The 14,384-nt window shown below is 43.5% G+C and overlaps 1 protein-coding gene across 2 annotated transcripts in view; it reads right to left on the bottom strand.

Annotated features, from left to right (window-relative positions):
• Positions 1-14,384, bottom strand: part of LOC106580489 (semaphorin-4C) — an 89,014-nt gene that overhangs the window by 8,430 nt on the left and 66,200 nt on the right. For both annotated transcript variants that reach the window (XM_014161612.2, XM_014161613.2), the window contains 9 exons: positions 8,827-8,981; positions 7,471-7,533; positions 7,259-7,357; positions 6,560-6,656; positions 6,341-6,460; positions 5,694-5,845; positions 4,417-4,592; positions 2,302-2,446; positions 1,849-2,062 (listed from right to left, as the gene is read on the bottom strand). In XM_014161612.2, the coding sequence (XP_014017087.1) occupies positions 1,849-2,062; positions 2,302-2,446; positions 4,417-4,592; positions 5,694-5,845; positions 6,341-6,460; positions 6,560-6,656; positions 7,259-7,357; positions 7,471-7,533; positions 8,827-8,981 (1,221 nt within the window). The remainder of the gene's footprint in view (positions 1-1,848; positions 2,063-2,301; positions 2,447-4,416; positions 4,593-5,693; positions 5,846-6,340; positions 6,461-6,559; positions 6,657-7,258; positions 7,358-7,470; positions 7,534-8,826; positions 8,982-14,384) is intronic.

Below are 14,384 nucleotides of genomic sequence, written 5' to 3'. Positions count from 1 at the left end.
ATAGCTAGTAGGATATTATAAGTAGCTAGTAGGAAGTACTGTAGTTGGAGTAAGATGAAGTTGTCCTGAAACTGCCTGAACACTGATCTCTTGTAAATTGTGGGTCTCTTGTTTTTTTGGGGGGATTGGGGGTAAAGTAAATTGATCATACATCTGTGGTTCAGGGCAACTTCTCTAACATATTTAGTGAGCATACGGCTTCATCTGGGCCCTGTCAGAAGGTACCATAAACATACCTACTGTATATTCATCATTGGTAGGTACTTATAGAGCATGTTGTATTCCCTGTCAGTGGTTACCTGTTTCTATGAACAGTATATAGTTATACATAGTTACAGTGCCTTCAAAAAGTATTCATACTCCTTGACTTATTTTGTTGTGTTACACCCTGAATTCAAAATGGATTTAATATATGTTTTTTCTCGCCCATCTACACACAATACCCCATAATGACAAAATTAAAACATGTTTTTAGAGATGTTAGCCAATGTATTGAACATGAAATATCGAAATATCTCATTTACATAAGTATTCACACCCCTGACTCAAAACATTTTAGAATCACCTTTGGCAGCAATTACAGCTGTGAGTCCAACCTGTACCATAGATTTTCAAGCTGATTTAAGTCAAAACTGTAACTAAGCCACTCAGGAACATTCAATGTCGTCTTGGTAAGCAACTCCAGTGTATATTTGGCCTTGTGTTTTAGGTTATAGTCCTGCTGAAAGGTGAATTAATCTCCCAGTGTCTGGTGGAAAGGAGACTGAACCAGGTTTTTCTCTAACATTTTGCCTGTGTTTAGCTCCATTCCATTTATTTTTTATCCTGAAAAGTGCTTAACGATTACAAGCATACCCATAACATGATGCATCTACCACTATGCTTGAAAATATGGAGAGTGGTACTCAGTAATGTGTTGTGTTGGATTTGCCCCAAACATAACACTTTGTATACAGGACAAAAAAAGAGAATTGCTTTGCCACATTTTTTGCAGTATTACTTTAGTGCCTTGTTGCAAAAGGGATGCATGTTTTGCAATATTTCTTATTCTGTACAGGCTTCCTTCTTTTCACTCTGTCAATTAAGTTAGTATTGTTGATCCATCCTCAGTTTTGTCCTATCACAGCCATTCAATTCTGTAACTGTTTGAAAGTAACCATTGGCCTCATGGTGAAATCCCTGAGCAGTTTCCTTCCTCTCCGGCAACTCTCTGTTCTTTGTGATTGAATCTGTGTTTGAAATTCACTGCTCGACTGAGGGATCTTACAGATAATTGTATGTGTGGGGTACAGAGATGAGGTAGTCATTCATAAATCATGATAAATACTATTGTTGCACACAGAGCGATTCCATGCAACTTATTATGTGACTTGTTAAGCAATTAAGCCCATTTTTACTCCTGAACTTATTTAGGCTTGCCATAACAAAGTGGTTGAATTCTTATATTTAGACATTTTAGATTTTCATAGAAAATTAATTTGTATAATTTTCTAAAAACATAATTCCACTTTGACATTATGGGGTATTGTGTTTAGGCCAGTGACACACAATTTAAGCCATTTTAATTTCAGGCTGTAACACAACAACATTTTGAAAAAGTCTAGGGGTATGAATACTTTCTGAAGGCACTGTACCTGCACCAATGAACAGTATATAGGTGTATAGTTATATAGTTGTATATAGTTATCTGTGACTATGAACAGTATATAGTTGTATAGTTATATAGTTGTATATAGTTATCTGTGACTATGAACAGTATATAGTTGTATAGTTATATAGTTGTATATAGTTATCTGTGACTATGAACAGTATATAGTTGTATAGTTATATAGTTGTGTATATAGTAACCTGTGCCGATGAACAGCATGTTGTATGCACGCTGGTCCAGGGAGCTGACCCGGTCCACAGCCAGGCGGGTGAAGTTGATGCCCTTGGTGAGCAGTAGGGGGCGAGCCTGAGCCTTCTCCTCCATCAGAGGGTGCTTCTTGGCAAAGTTGAGGGTGGCGTCTGGCAGCTGAAGAGAGCTGTTGTAGCCGTTCTCCCTATGCCAGCTTGTAATGCACTGCACCGTGAAGAAGAAAGGAGAGAAGAGACAGAGAGGAGAGAGAAGGAACAGAGAGAGGTGAGGGAGAGAGGAAGAAACAAGGAATGTTGTTAGTTGTGGGACAGGCTGGCATCGCTTGTTGGCTCTGATCGCTCTCCAGACTCCCTTCTCCCTGTCCAACTCACTCTCCATTCCTCCACTATACCCCTTCCTTCATACCTCCCCCCCCCCCCCACCAAAACAAATCCATCACTCACCGCTCCGGGCCGTGGGCTGGGGACAGTGCCAGTGTATCGTCCCCATCTCTGGGAGCCCTCTCTGTACTCCTTATACGGGCCGTCAAACACCTTCTTCACCTCCCCTATCTGGTACTGACACACCGCTGACACATCTACATCACCCCTGGGACAGGAGAGAACAACAAAAAAATGGGCTTAAGATGATCAAATTATATTTTATTTGTCACGTGACGAATACAACAGGTGTAGACCTTACCGTGAAATGCTTACTTACAAGCCCTTAATCAACAATGCAGTTCAAGAAATTGAGCTAAGAAAATATTTACTAAATAAATTAAGTACCATTTTTTATCAAAGTAACACAATAAAATAACGAAGCTATATTCTTATTTATTAAATTTTTTATTTATTTTATTAAACTAGGCAAGTCAGTTAAGAACAAATTCTTATTTTACAATGACGGCCTACCCTGGCCAAACCCTCCCCTAACCCGAACGACGCTGGGCCAATTGTGCGCCACCCTATATACAAGGGGTACAGGTACCGAGTCAATGTGCAGGGTTACAGGTTAGTTGAGGTAATTTGTATATGTAGGTAGGCATAAAGTGACTATGCATAGATAATAAACAGCGAGTAGCAGCAGTGTAAAAACAAAGGGAGGGGTCAATGTAAATAGTCCGGGTGGCAAGGGGGTAGCAGGTAGCCTAGTGGTAAGAGCATCGGGCCAGTAACCGAAAGGTTGCTGGATCGAATCCCCGAGCTGACAAGGTAAAAATAAGTTTTTCTGCCCCTGAACAAGGCAGTTAACCCACTGTTCCCCGGTAGGCTGTCATTGTAAATAAGAATTTGTTCTTAACTGACTTGCCTAGTTAAAAACATTTATTTTTTAAATTAATTGTTCAGCAGTCTTATGGCTTGGGGGTAGAAGCTGTTGAGGATCCTTTTGGTCCTAGACTTGGCGCTCTGGTACTGCTTGCTGTGCGGTAGCAGAGAGAACAGTTTATGACCTGGGTGACTGGCGTCTTTGACAATTTTTGGGGCCTTCCTCTGACACCACCTAGTATATGGATGGCAGGAAGCTTGGCCCCAGTGATGTACTGGGCCGTACGCACTACCCTCTGTAGCGCCTTACGGTCGGATGCCGAGCAGTTGCCATACCAGGCAGTGATGCAACCGGTCAGGATGCTCTCGATGGTGCAGCTGTAGAACTTGTTGAGGATCTGAGGACCCATGCTAAATCATTTCAGTCTCCTGAGGGGGAAAAGGTGTTGTCGTGCCCTTTTCATGACTGTCTTGGTGTGTTTGGACCATGATAGTTTGTTGGTGATGTGGATACCAAGGTACTTGAAACTCTCGACCCGCTCCACTGCAGCCCTGTCAATGTTAATGGGGGCGTGTTCAGCCCTCCTTTTCCTGTAGTCCACGATCAGCTCCTTTGTCTTGCTCACATTGAGGGAGAAGTTGTTATTAGCTAGGTGTGTTGTTTCTGTAGTCATTTTACATTGTCTGTTTGTATGACATATAATAATGGTTGTGTTTTATTAGGAGAGAATAACTTGTTTTTTTATAACAGAATTGGAAAAGTCCATCACGGGATGTTGGTGGCACCTTAATTGGGGAGGACGGGCTCGTGATAATGGCAGGAGCGGAATAGGTGTAATGGTATCGAGCACGTGGTTACTATGTATTTTATGCCATTCCATTAGCGCCATTCCAGACATTACTATGAGCCGTCCTCCCCTCAGCAGCCTCCACTGAAGTCCGTCTATACACAGAGAAGACACATTAGCTGACTCAAGGCTAGTAAAACTGTAATTTTGGGTATAAAATAATATCTTCAAAAGAATTGGAAAAGTTTATTGACTTAGAAGTCACGCCAGGCCAGTGTTAGCAAAAGTGCTAAGTTGGACAGAGAGATTCTCTTTGGCACATCTAACTCCCTGGCAGTGCTATTGTGTCTGCGTCCCAAATGGCACCATATTCCCTATATAGTGCACTAATTTTGACCTGGGCTCACAGGGCTCTGTTTAAAAGTAATGCACTATTTAGGGAATAGGTGCCATTTGGGGACGCAGACAAACGCTATTCTCTTTGGCACATCGACTCCCTGGCGTTAGTGTTATTGTGACTCACCACTGGGCGTGGAAGATGCCATAGAAGGTGGTGGTGCGCCAGTCGATGCCTGGCAGGGTGAAGACTTCCCGCAGGTTGTTGAAGGTGACGTGGCGTTCAGGGAGAGAACACACCAGCCTGGCCTTCTGGAAGGTGGTCCACTTCTTCTGCAGGGTCCTGGTGCCCCCCAGATCACCCTAAGAGGAGAGACACATAGTCAGTCAAGGGCCAGGAGTCAGAAGAGGTGCCATAATGCCAGTAGGGTGTAAAAATCTGTTTACTTCCATAATATTTACTGATGTTTTTTGACAGAATGGGGTGAGAAGAGTGATTGTAAAGGAGAGAGAGATCACCCTGCTGTGATAAACAGACAGACTGGGGACAGAGGAGTTAGGACGTAGTCTAGGGCAAGGAGTTAATCCAGACCACCAGGAAAAACAACGGGTCGTATAATGTAATGATAGTGGATGGTCAACTCTGAGCTCATAACTCGTAACTTCTCCTGATAACCATTGAACCCTAATAAGGATAGAACTGGGTGAGAGGAGTGAGTGTAAAGAAAGAGTAAAACGGAAGTGTGTGTGTCTCAGTGTAAATAGCCAGTTAGCATTTACTTACCAGTACCCAGAGTAGGGTTGAGTGGTGTGTGTGTTCCGGTGGCTGTGTGTGTCTGTTTGTGTGTGTGTGTATGTGTATTCTGGTGGCTGTGTGTGTGTGTGAGAGAGACTGCGTGTGTGTGTGTGTGTGTGTGTGTGTGTGTGTGTGTCAGAACCACAATGTCCTAACAATTCACCAGAATGTCCTGACAAGGTAGGAAAACAAGAACATTTTTGAAAAGTCAGGACTTTTTTCATGTCATGAATGTGTTAAAATGCAATTTTAGGCTTAAGGGTGAGGTTTAGGGCTTGGGGTTAGAAGAGTTAGAGTTTGGAGTTAGGGTTAGGAGTTAGGATAAGGGCTAAGATCAGGTTTAGGTTAAGGTTTAGGGTTAAGGTTAGGAGTTAGCATAAGGGTTAGGTTTAGGGTTAGGTTAAGGTTAGGAGTTAGGGTTAGGATAAGGGTTAGGATTAGGTTAAGGTTTAGGGTTAAGGTTAGGAGTTAGCATAAGGGTTAGGTTTAGGGTTAGGTTAAGGTTAGGAGTTAGGGTTAGGATAAGGGTTAGGATTAGGTTAAGGTTTAGGGTTAAGGGCTAAGGAAAATACGATTTTGAATGGGAATACATTTTTACTCCCCAAAAAGTCCTGAAAATTCCCGAAAACAAAGCTGTATGTGTGTAACCATATATGCGTGTAGCCTACCTTGCAGACGCGGGCCACCCTGGCCACAGTGAGCTCTGTGTCACAGTCCAGCTCTACAGCTCTCTCACTGAAGAAGAAGTAGATCTTGTCATCGTCCCCTTCCTTACTGCCACTGCTCTCCCTCACCAGGGCCGAGCCCACAAAGTCAGGCTCTGAGAGGACAACACACACACAGGAGCATGAGATGTGCGCACACACACACACACACACACACACACACACACACACACACACACAGCCACCTCCACTCCCTCTAATATAATGTAATGTTTTACCCTCTAACCTCGTCTCATTTAATACCCTTCCATCATCTTCCATTATCTCTCTAACACCTCTTCCCCCTCTTCCCTCATGTATCACTCCTGTCCACTCCTCTAACCTCATCTCTCCACCTCTCACCCCTCTACCAGGCTTTTTCACACTCACCTGCTATTTCCATCTCTCACTGCCTCTGAGGTCCTATTAGCTAGCCCCTAACCTCTCCATTTCTCTTCTCCCTCTCCAACTCTTTCCCCATATCTACAGTTCCATCTTCCCCTCTCCCTCACTTCCTCCATTTACCTCTCTCATTCTATCCTTGCTTTCTTTTTACATACCTCTCCATCCTCTCTCTCCTCATTTACACCCCCCCCCCCCCCTCCCCTCACCATTGAGCCAGGCCGGCAAGTATTCACTCTTCATGCTGTAGTGTTGCTGTCCCAGGTTCCTCAGAATCACAGGCTCAGTACCCAGGAAGTTATTCAATGTGGCTGAGTACAGCTCCTTGTCTGGGAGACACAGAGACAGGAAGGATGAGCACCATTACAGAACATTTACACATAGAATAAAATAGAGTAGAGTAGAATAGAGTGAAATAGATGGCCTACCCACTATGAGGCCTGTGTGGCCTTTAGCAGGGTCGTAGGGACACTTGCCCTTCCCATCCTCCAGGGAGCCAGGGTTGAGACTGAAGTGGTCTGCATTCTGTGGGTTAACAACAGGACACACGCAGAGACACACACACAGACACACAAACACAGAGACACAGGTGGTCAGTGCATGACTAACACAGCTCCGGGCTCTGTCTGTCCGTGACAACTGTTCTAACAGGAGCCACAGTCCTCGCTCCCTGCCTTCGCCACACCGTCTCATCATATCTCCGTCAGGCAGGCGCACACACACACACACACACACACACACACACACACACACACACACACACACACACACACACACACAAACACACACACAAAGCCAGATACCACTGCCTCGTTTGCATGGGATTTTCTTTCCTTTGACACAGCTGATTCAGCCGTATGGAGAGGATGTGGTGTGGCGGTGTCAGACAGAAGATAGAAGACATGACACCATGTCACTGGTGCTGCTAGCTGTGACACCACCACAAGGACAGATCAACTCTAATATTACCTCCAGACAGAGTGGGATGAAGACAGATTTAAGGTCAGGAAGTGATTGAGACCTTGTTGGTCCCAAATAGCACCCTATTCCCAGGGCTCTGGTCAAAAGTAGTGCATTAAGAAGGGAATAGGGTGCCATTTGGGACTCTGCCATTGAGAGCCACTCACGATGTAGGTGCACTTGGGCTGGAAGGCGAAGGTTCCACAGGTGTAGAGGTGGGTGTGGTTGTAGCTCTGCAGGAAGCGGATGTAGTTGAAGCACTCCGTCTGTGGGAGAGGAGACTAACACTGAAGAATAATATTCTACCATTCATAGCAATAATCATCAATTCAGTCTAATGAAGTACTCGAAGGTCAACAGAAACTTTAAGGATCCGTACCTGGTTGTTCTTGCCCTTGGCAGAACACTCTCTCTTCTTCTCCTGTGGTGCTGGCCACTCAATCTGCAAGAGATAAAGAGAGGGAGCGATAGAGGGATGGGAGAGAGAGAGAGAGAGAGAGAGAGAGAGAGAGAGAGAGAGAGAGAGAGAGAGAGAGAGAGAGAGAGAGAGAGAGAGAGAGAGGGATGAGTGCAAGAGAGACAGTCACAGATAGAGAGTTGGAAGAGTGAGGTAGAGATGTCTTTATTCTTTTGGAACTTCTGTGAGTGTGATGTTTACTGTTCATTTTTATAGTTTTTTTTCCACTTTTGTTTATTACCTACTTCACTTGCTTTGGCAATGTTAACATATGTTTCCCATGCCAATAAAGCCCTTAAATTGAATTGATAACAGCGAGAGAGAAAGAGAGAGATGGATTTAGAGACAGTGGGAGAGAGAGAGATGGTGGGAGAGAGAGAGATGGATCAGAGAGAGAGAGATGGTGGGGGAAAGAGAGATGGATCAGAGAGAGAGAGATGGATTTAGAGACAGTGGGAGGAGAGAGAGAGAGTGGGGGAGAGAGACAGTGGGAGGAGAGAAAGACAGTGGGAGAGAGAGAGAGATGGTGGGGGAGAGAGAGATGGATCAGAGAGAGAGAGATTAATTTAGAGACAGTGGGAGGAGAGAGAGAGAGATGGATTTAGAGACAGTGGGAGGAGAGAGAGAGAGTGGGGGAGAGAGAGAGAGTGGGGGAGAGAGACAGTGGGGGAGAGAGAGAGAGATAAGAGGATGACACAGCAGATGGTGAGATAGGTGCAGAGCGGGGACATAGTGAGACAGTTGGCATCCAGTGGCCCTATCATCCCTCTAAACCACACCAGAACAGCAGCAAACAGGTGGGCTGCTTATTACTGGGATGCTCACAACACAGAACTGTTGGATGTTCATAATCAGTCACACAACAATCCAATTAACTCTCATTTTAAAGTTAAATCAAATAAAAATCTCTATACTGCTGTTCAAAGATGCATTTGTCTCAGTGGATATAAGATGTGAGGTACAGAGGCACGTTAACAAGTTATACCAAGCCTTCATTGTACTAAGCTTTTCATGGACTAATTACATTGATTAACATTCATATAGATAATCATGTAATCACTTTGTTACACCTCCACCACTGAACAAACGACATCAGAATCAGGACACTTTAATTCCATTCAACATTGTTAAGGAATGTTGCACAAGAAACTGACTGGACTCTTGTCGCAGGTCTATGGGGTTGAGTTTGTAGCGGTGGTTGATGTCTGCCGTGCTGAGGTGTGTGTGTCTGTGCATGTGTGTATGTGTGTGTGTGTGTGTCTGTCTGTGTGTAGTTACCAGAGGTCGTAGCTGTCTGCTGATGTCGTTAGGGTCCAGGGCGAACAGGACCTCTCTAGCTCCTACATACAGAACCCTCTCGTGTTCTGCTAGAGTCACCATGGTGTAGTTCCACACACCTAGAGCCCGGAACCTGGCCATGCTGTCCAGCACCTCTGTAGAAAAGCACACATACAGTGCCTTCAGAAAGTATTCATACCCCTTTGAATTATTCCACACATTTTTTCCCCACCCATCTATGCACAATACAAAGTGAAAACATGTTTTTAGAAATATTTGCACATTTATTGAAAATGAAATACAGAAATATCTAATTTACATAAGTATTCACACCCCTGAGTCAATACATGTTAGAATCAACTTTAACAACGATTACAGCTGTGAGTGTTTCTGGGTAAGTCTCTAAGAGCTTTGCACACCTGGATTTTACAATATTTGCACATTATTCTTTTTTTAAATTCTTCAATTCTGTCAAGTAGGTTGTTGAGCATTGCTAGACAGCTATTTTCAAGTTTTGCCATAGATTTTCAACACGATTTAAGTTAAATTTAACTAAGCCCCTCAGGAACATTCAATGTCGTCTTGGTAAGCAACTCCAGTGTATATTTGGCCTTGTGTTTTAGGTTATAGTCCTGCTGAAAGGTGAATTCATCTCCCAGTGTCTGTTGGAAAGCAGACTGAACCAGGTTTTCCTCTAGGATTTTGCCTGTGCTTAGCTCCAACTCTTTTTATCCAAAAAAACTCACTAGTCCTTGCCGATGACAAGCATACCCATAACATGATGCAGCCATCAACATGCTTGAAAATATGAAGAGTGGTACTCAGTGATGTGCACCAAACATAACACTTTGTATTCAGGACATAAAGTTAATTTCTTTGCCACATTTTTTGCAGTTTTACTTTAGTGCCTCAATGCAAACAGGATGCATGTTTTGTAATATTTTTATTCTGTACAGGCTTCCTTCTTTTCACTCTGTCATTTAGGTTAGTATTGTGGAATAACTACAATGTTGTTGACCCATTCTCAGTTTTCTCCTATCACAGCCATTAAACTCTGTAACTGTTTCTTTGTAGTGACTGGGTGTATTGATGCACCATCCAAAGTGTAATTAATAACTTCACCATGCTCCAAGGGATATTCAATTGTTATTTTAATTTTATTTGTACCCATCTACCAATAGATGCCCTCACAAGAATGGCACCTATTGGTAGATGGGTCCAAAAAAAAACATTGAATATACCTTTGAGCATTGGAAAACCTCGCTGGTCTTTGTGGTTGAATCTGTGTTTGAAATTCACTGCTCGACTGAGGGACCTTATAGATAATCGCATGTGTGGGGTACAGAGATGAAGTAGTCATTCAAAAATCATGTTAAACACAATTATGGCAAACAGAGTGAGTCCATGCAACTTATTATGTGACTTGTTAAGTACATATTTACTCCTGAACTTATTTAGGCTTGCCATAACAAAGGGGTTGAATACTTATTGACTCAAGACATTTCAGCTTTTCATTTTTAATTAAAAACGTAATTCCACTTTGACATTATGGGGTATTGTGTGTAGGCCAGTGACACAAAATCAATTTTGAATACATTTTAAATTCAGGCAGAAACACAACAAAATGTGGGTGTGAATACTTTCTGAATGCACTGTACCTAGATAATACAGTTTGAAACACACACGTTTCACTTAACCTAAGATTGGCAATGCACATCGAAGCGTCGTACATGTTTATGTCACAAATGAAACACCTTTGAGGTCATAATTATCAGAGTTCAGCAGCAGTGGGATGTTGATGACTTTCTCTGTCATCAAAGTGGCACACACACACAGAGACACATCCTCCCAACACACACCCACACACACAGGAACACATCCTCCCAACACACACACACAGAGACACATCCTCCCAACACACACACAGCGACACATGAATAGACACAACCACACACACACAGAGACACATGTCTAGACACAACACACACACACCCACACACACAGAGACACATCCTCCCAACACACACAGACCCACACACACACACACACACACACACACACACACACACACACACACACACACACACACACACACACACACACACACACACACACACACACACACAGAGACACATGACTAGACACAACACACACACACAGACACATGACTAGACACAACACACACACACACACACACAGAGACACATCCTCCCAACACACACAGATCCACACACACAGAGACACATGACTAGACACAACACACACACACACACCCACACACAGACACAGAGACGCATGACTAGACACAACACACACACACGCACACCCACACACACACAGAGACACAACACACACACAGAGACACATGAATAGGCACAACCACACCTACACACACACACACACCCAAACACACAATGCAGCAAAACACAAACACACAGAGCCACAGACAGTAAGAAACCGATAGAGCGGAAATGAAAATGCAGTGTAGTTTCCATTATCCACGCCTGTGTTCCCTGTCGCGTCTCCGTGCCTCGCTCTTATCAAAGGGAAGTCATGTGCGAAACGTCAGACAAGCCTCAGTAAAGTGATATCATGAATTGAATAATATTTCTGTTCCTCTAAAAATAAGACCTGAGCTCCTTCAGGAGGAGTAATGATTTATGGTGACGACATCACGTTACTTCCTTCCTGGCCTAGTTTGAGGGTATAGCAACGAACCAGAACTATAGAGGTGATGGGTTGGAGGACAACAAGTCAGAGACAAAAAGAGAGGGGGAGGGAGAGAGATGGAGAGAGAAAGAGAGAGATCATGGAGGTATAGAAATCCAGGATAAGGAAGAGAGGAGGGGAAACTTGAGGGGATAGGCAGTGGGGAGAAGGGAATAAACATGGACTAGAGTTATTATCTGGAGAGCAGCAGCGTATAAACATTGGAGGGTATGGGTGCGTGTGCTGGATGAGGAGAGACAAGATGAGAGGAGAAGAGATCCTCAAGGGAGCCAAGAGCACATCTGCTAGGTTCTACCCTGCCAGAAAAGGTCTGGTGTTGACACACACACACACACACACACACACACACACACACACACACACACACACACACACACACACACACACACACACAAACACAAACAACCCTCCGGGGTACCTGCTTAGTGACTTGAACGTTTCCCCACAATAACGGAACATTTTGCAGAGCTTGAAGGCGGTTGTTTAAAATGATTAGTGCCACTGTCATTACCAGTTGCTATGGCAGGCTGCACTTCCCATCTGTCACCACACAGCGTCAGTCCTGAGGCCAGTCTGACTGCCTGCATGTTAGGGGGGCTTAATGAGGGGTCTCTGTCAGATTTAGCAGGTATTATGAAAAGATACTACATATTAAAGGCCCTACATAAGAGAAGAGACTAAACTAGTAAGGGAAAATATAATGAAAGGGAGAGAAGGAGTAACATGCCACAGAAATGAGAGCAAAGAGAAGGTCTAATGATTTCAACAGATGAAACACACACACACACACACACACACACACACACACACACACACACACACCACAGACCAAAGGGAAAACTGCAAACCCATAAAATGTTGATTGTGGGTGAGGCAGCAGAGGTCTGTGTCTCTCCACAGTTGAACTCTTGAGATGTGCCAAGGTCACTTCTATGGGTTCTATGGAAACAGAGTACCGGTGTTCCATCTCTCTGGGACTTTAGCTAGCCACTCCGCTGTAAGAGTTCTATACTCCCATCTCTGTGATGTCTCTCTCTAGCTCCCATCTTCACTCTAGGTGTGTGTATGTGCGTGTGCTGCGTTGTGGGAGAGCGCAGGTTCAGGCTGGTGGAGGGAAGGGCCAGAGCAGCAGAGAAGCCGACCAGGGAGCAGGGCTTGGCTGGTTCAGAGCTCCTTTAGGTCTCCTCTGATGTGCCTCCATGCTGCTGCTCCAGCCTCTCGTCTTCAGTTAGCTAGCGCTCCTTTCAATGAGCGCTTTACTGAAGATACTGCCAGGCTCTGCTTATAGCTGCTAACCATGGAGGAGCTCACACACTGCACTATAATTAAAGGGCTATTTTAGGCTCTTTGAAGCAGCAACATGCAGACTAAAATGATTCAGACCAAGAAAGAAGGAAACCTACACTGTACAGCACCCGACCACTACAAAAGAATACACACACACAAACCCTGGTCAAAAGCAGGTGGGTCATTCCATGAAATTAGTGCATTTTGCATCCCTTTGAAATTTTTATTAGAAGTTGTTCAATAATATTGAATAGAATTTTAAAAGCCTGTTCTTCTCAATAGAGTGCCCTTAAATATAAACCACATGGAAAATTAAATACATTTTTTTTTTAAATAATCTTGCTAAAGTGCCAAGATTCTGCATTTTGACACGTCCCTCTGTGCCTCCACTGTGACTTCTAGGAAGATTTTAACCCACTTAACACCAACATTTATCCAAGTTTTCACCATCATTGTAAAGCCCTAGTTATTCTGTTGACAATGTCATTTTTGAAGATCGTTAGTCACTTTAAGGTAAAAAAACAACACCATGTTCCTCATTTTAAGGGCAACCCTGTTATGTGAATTGAACTCTTGTTTTAATAGGGTGAAACTATTCCTTTTTTTATTCTTCAAAAGAAACATTGAACATCTAATAGTCAAATCATAGTGTAAAAGCGGGTGAACTGGTTTTACTCCCTTTGGCCATTTTGTGGTGGATAACTAAGCAGGTTGCACATAACACATCAACCCTATTACCCATAGATAGACAGGCTAGACATGTTTAACAATAAAACAAATGTGAAAGCTTGAATTCAATTGCCCTTCCCTGTTGCACACAACAAGCTTCCATTCCCTCGGTCACAGGAGAATTTATGGATGATTTAAGATGAAGTCGTCAACCCTGTTATGGTCAACCCTGTTACTTTATTTGGCACTTAATAGGCACTTACTATAGTATTTATTTGTATTATTTTTTTTACATGGGAAAACATGTTTTTTATTAAGTTGAAAATGCACTCTTTATGACAGAATGTTAAAATTAGGTGACCAAGTTACACCACTCAAAAGGCACCTAATTGGTGGAACAACCCAGGTACCCACAAGGAGATAAATACACAGACAAACAGTAGTTTAACGGACACACACACAAACCGAGTTGTTGCATCAGGAGACAAGAGAAACTTCAGAGGAGATTGTATTGAAAGTCAAGGCATGAGACAATGAGTACATGGAGAGAGATGGGAAGAGCTGTGTAATTGCTGTAGATTAGGGGGGGAGTGGTGAGAGAGGGGTGAAGTGGACTAGGAGATATGGGGGAGGAGAAGTGGGAGGGCAAACATGGAGAGGAAATGCTAAACGTGGATTAACACAACAACAGAACGAGTGGAAGACCAGGGGTGATAGGAGGAGAGATGAGTGTGATGAAAGCAGAAACAGGGCCGTGACTGAAGCAGTGGGAGATTGCAGTTCAATTCTACACAAAGACGATTAAATCAAGTTGATTTATTCCACAAATGACCTTGCTGAAAAAGAGTGCCACGGTTAAGAGTGCCCACTTC

The sequence above is a fragment of the Salmo salar genome, chromosome ssa20 (assembly GCF_905237065.1).
Source record: "Salmo salar chromosome ssa20, Ssal_v3.1, whole genome shotgun sequence".
NCBI classification, from domain to species: domain Eukaryota; kingdom Metazoa; phylum Chordata; class Actinopteri; order Salmoniformes; family Salmonidae; genus Salmo; species Salmo salar.
This window is presented reverse-complemented; position numbering and strand designations above follow the sequence as displayed.